General features: G+C 46.5%; 1 protein-coding gene across 1 annotated transcript in view; it reads left to right on the top strand.

Annotated features, from left to right (window-relative positions):
- Positions 1-4: 4 nt before the first annotated feature.
- The window catches only part of SZT2 (seizure threshold 2 homolog (mouse)), a gene marked incomplete at its 5' end in the record, with an annotated part of 55,839 nt that continues 51,605 nt past the window's right edge, over positions 5-4,238 (top strand). Inside the window, 4 exon segments of the mRNA XM_010188754.1 lie at positions 5-88; positions 248-421; positions 732-902; positions 3,291-3,422. Coding sequence (XP_010187056.1) covers positions 5-88; positions 248-421; positions 732-902; positions 3,291-3,422 — 561 coding nt within the window.

Here is a 4,238-nt window from a genome sequence, read left to right as displayed (position 1 = left end):
GGACTATCGCATCTCCCGCAACGTGCGCCTCGCCTGGGTCCTCAGCCGACTCCACCAGGTCATCTGGGCTGTGCCTGAGCCAGAGCTGGTGAGTTGGTGCCCGGGGCTGGATGGTGTCACTGTGGCCTGATGTGGCAAGCTGGCTCTGTGGCACTCGGGAACAGCTGGAGCCTGCAGAGGATTTTAACCCACTTCCTTTCTTTGATTCTTCTCTTCTCTCTCATGCACTGCTCACTTGTTCTTGCAGGTAAAGTCAGAAAATGAACTCGATGTTCTCAGCATCCTGCCTAACGGGTGGCAGCCAGATGAGCCCGTCCAGCCCCGGCCCTATCTCCTCGTGCCCTCTACACGGGTCACCTTCCTGGCCCGCCAGTACCGATTTGTGATTGAACTTGATCTGAGCCCCTCCACAGGGATTGTGGTAAGAGCAGAAACTGCCTCTTCGGTGTGTTTAGGCTGAAAGGCCCATTTCTATTTGCTGAGAAGGCGTATTCCTCTCTGTGCTGATCTTCACCTTTGTAGAGGTCTTGCTTTTCCCAGGAGGGAGGTATCTGGTACTCTTAGCTAGGCAGCTGAATGGTAGATCCTGTTTCTCTGCTGAATGCTCAATGTGTGACTTTCATGTTAATTGAGAAGGATGTTTGCTGTTGACTCTGCGTGGTGAGGCAACCAGCAATGAGACTGAAAGTCTTGGAATATGAAAAAGCTCTTCCTTTTTTCTGTTTCCGTAGGATGACTCAACAGGGGAGATAATTTTTGATGAGGTGTTTCACGCCCTTTCCCGATGCTTGGTGGGATTGTTAAGACCCTTTCGTATCCCTGGTTCAGACATTATCTACCAGCCTGAGATCTTTGTCACCATCCAGGCATATTCCTCCATCATTGGCCTGCAGTCCCATCAGGTAAAGTTCATCTTCTGCCTCGGCACAGCTCAGCACATGGGCAGGTCGCCCTATGGGCTTCCTGTGAACGCAGAGGAAAGCGGGTGCGTGTGATAGCTGGGCTCTGTTATCTGTCATGCTGCAGACTTGTCTCATTAAAATGTGCAGCCTGGTGCGGTGTGGAAGTGGGTGTGAGCAACTTCTCCTTTCTGGGCAGGAAATGGAGGTGTGACCTGGAGGATCAGGGCCCAGCAGAGAATGCTGCCCAGCCACAGGGAATATTTCCCTTGTGTTGAATGTGTGCTTCTTGTTGTTGCTGGTTTTTTGATTTTGCTTGATGGATTTTTGGGGGGTTTTATGGTGTTTTTTTGTTTGTGTGTTTATTAAATTTCTGTTGACTAATTCTTTTTGGCCTGTAATGATTAGCTTGAAGCATTTGAGAAGAGCTGGTGTGCCCAAAACCTTCTCTGCCTGCTTCAACTCTGTAGTTTATTCAAAGATAATTGCCTCTTCCTACAACCCTTGCTCTCTTTTTGCACTGGTATGAATATATAACTCCTTACTGGACTGAGCAGCTGGGCCCATATTGAGATTATCAGTAAGATTTTAATTGAGCCAGGGCAGCTCTGTCTAATAAATTGAAATCTGGTTTGTGTTGCTAGTGTGGTTTTTAAAGTTTGTCCTTTATCCCTTCCACCTCACAGTATTTTCACATTATTTTCACATTTCTGGTGGTATATTTTATCCCTTTACTGATATCAGGGAAAGTCAGTGATAACAGGAGGACCCTGTTAGTCCATATTTGTTCCTTCCCTCTCCCTCCAGCTTGCCTCTGCCCCAGCCTTTGAGGCTGCAGCCTTTAGTGGTCTGTATTGCACACACAGCCCTCACTTTGGTCCGTTCTTAGTTCCTTTCACAGTAAGTGTAACAGGAATTTATCCACTTGCCAGCGAAGTTTTGTGGGTCATCTTGTCCAGCTATCCTGCAGACACCATCATGCTTTGCCTCAGTATCTCCCCATTTACACTAATTTGAGCGCTCTGAAGTTGCAACACTTTTCTTCTTTGGATCTCTCTGAAGACCCATTTATTGTGTGAGGCTGGGAGCTGTTGTCTTTGGGTACAGCTGGATAAGCTTTATGTTCATTTTGTGGAGGAAAAGGCACACATGTGTATCAGTCATCCAAGGAAAGCCTGTCTATATTGTAATCATTTATTTTTAATATGTCACTATGAGGTCTTGCCCATCTGCCCTGGTGAGACCGCATCTGGAATATTGCGTCCAGTTCTGGGCCCCTCAGTTCAAGAAGGACAGGAACTGCTGGAGAGAGTCCAGCGTAGGGCTACAAAGATGATGGAGGGAGTGGAGCATCTCCCTTCTGAGGAACGGCTGAGGGAGCTGGGTCTCTTTAGTTTGCAGAAGAGGAGACTGAGGGGAGACCTCATTCATGTTTATAAATATTGAAAGGGTGAGTGTCACGAGGATGGAGCCAGGCTCTTCTCGGTGACAAACAATGATAGGACAAGGGGTAACGGACACAAGCTGGAACACAGGAGGTTCCATTGAAATTTGAGAAGAAACTTCTTCTCAGTGAGGGTGACAGAGCACTGGACCAGGCTGCCCAGAGAGGTTGTGGAGTCTCCTTCTCTGCAGACATTCAAAACCCGCCTGGACGCCTTCCTGTGTAACCTCATCTGGGTGTTCCTGCTCCGGCAGGGGGATTGGACTGGATGAGCTTTTGAGGTCCCTTCCAGTCCCTAACGTTCTGTGATTCTGTGATTCTGTGTGTGATCTGAGGTTGAAGGAATGTGGATAATGTGTAGTGTCCCTGCAGTCTGTTGAGGTCTTTGTCTACACGTTGTATCTTCTTTGCCTCTTGGTAGTGGACAGAGATGGCCTGTACAATGGTGATGTCTGTAAACACAAGTGTCAGGCCTACCAGCCTGGGCAGTTTCTGTGGTAGCAGGCTCCCTCTGTCAGATCAGTCAGCCTCTTTTGTAATGTCCAGGCTCATTTTTTTCTTTATTTCTATGTGCTGTTTCTTTATCCAGCCACTTACTGGAAGATAATTGAATCAGTTTATAGGTGAGTTAGATTAGAACAAACAGGCCTTCCTTAGAAACTCCAGACCAGAGTTAATGGCTCCTAACAGAGATCCTCTATCACTTTCTCCTGACAACTGCTTATCCTGGAAGAAGGCAAGTGAAGTAGAAATTTCTTGCCCAAGGAGGAGATTTCCCAAACAGTGATGTGAGCATCTGCTGTGAAGTGCACTGCAGATGAAGAGGCCTGTGCTGTGCCTGTATTGTGTCAGGGGCTTGTCTGAACTTCACCGTGCAGAGCTGTGTTCCTGTGTACCATTTTGGGGGCTGGTGCTATAAAACCTTATCTTGTGTGTCCTTGGGCCAGGTCCTATTCCAAGGCTGTCAGCTGGATGAGACAAAACGAGAGGCCTTTCTGCACCAAGTTTACACACAGCTATGTGCCTTTGAGAACAAAGTGGCAGAGATGCTCCAGCAACAGTATGAACCCAAACCGCAGGTAAGGAGGGCAGAGGCTGTCGGGGTCTCTTGGCTCCCTGGAGATTTGTACTCTGAGGCTCCTCTGGGTCTGGCAGGAGAAAGAGCAGTGGAGGTCTGGAGAAGGAACAGCTAAGGAGTTTGTAAAAGACCTTTGTGAGAACATCTTCTCTGAAGAAGATGATGGGAGAAATGATTATGCCTGTATCAGTAATCTATAATTTGTGGTGAATATTTCCTTGGCCCTTGTTACATTTCTGGAATGAAAATACTTCCTTGTTGTCATGAAGACTGACCATGAAACTGAGTGAACAGACAGTGCAGTTTCTAAAACTCCTTGAAGTCTGTGGCAGATGCTGTTCAGTAGCCACAGATACAGGTATTGACAAGTTAATGATAGCACTGTAAAGTACAGCTTAAGGTGAAATTGACAGTGAGATTCTGTAGGGTTTCAGAATGTGGATGGATTTCTCAAGATCATCTCTCCTGATCTTGGAAATGGAGAATGTTACGGTCACATTGTGATAATGCCATGTTCATATGGCAGTTGCAATCATATCTTTGGCCACCCTTGCAGTCAAAGGCGTTATTTGCTTGTCTGAAGTTATTTAGTCTTTATTTAACATTAGTTATTAGAGTTTGGGTAAAAAGAAAAGTCTCAAATTCAGGTGAGCAAGAGGTTACTGGTGATGTATTGCAGTTGCACATCTGAAATGTTTCAAATCTCATATTCTAGCTGAAATACATATCTTTGAATGCTAAGCCTATCAGTCTTGGAACAGAAAGAAGGCTGCAGGAAGTAAATACCTTGAGCAGTGTGTGCAGCTGGTGTTCTTGC

Source organism: Mesitornis unicolor, unplaced genomic scaffold, assembly GCF_000695765.1.
Source record: "Mesitornis unicolor isolate BGI_N332 unplaced genomic scaffold, ASM69576v1 scaffold15077, whole genome shotgun sequence".
Taxonomy (NCBI): domain Eukaryota; kingdom Metazoa; phylum Chordata; class Aves; order Mesitornithiformes; family Mesitornithidae; genus Mesitornis; species Mesitornis unicolor.
This window is presented reverse-complemented; position numbering and strand designations above follow the sequence as displayed.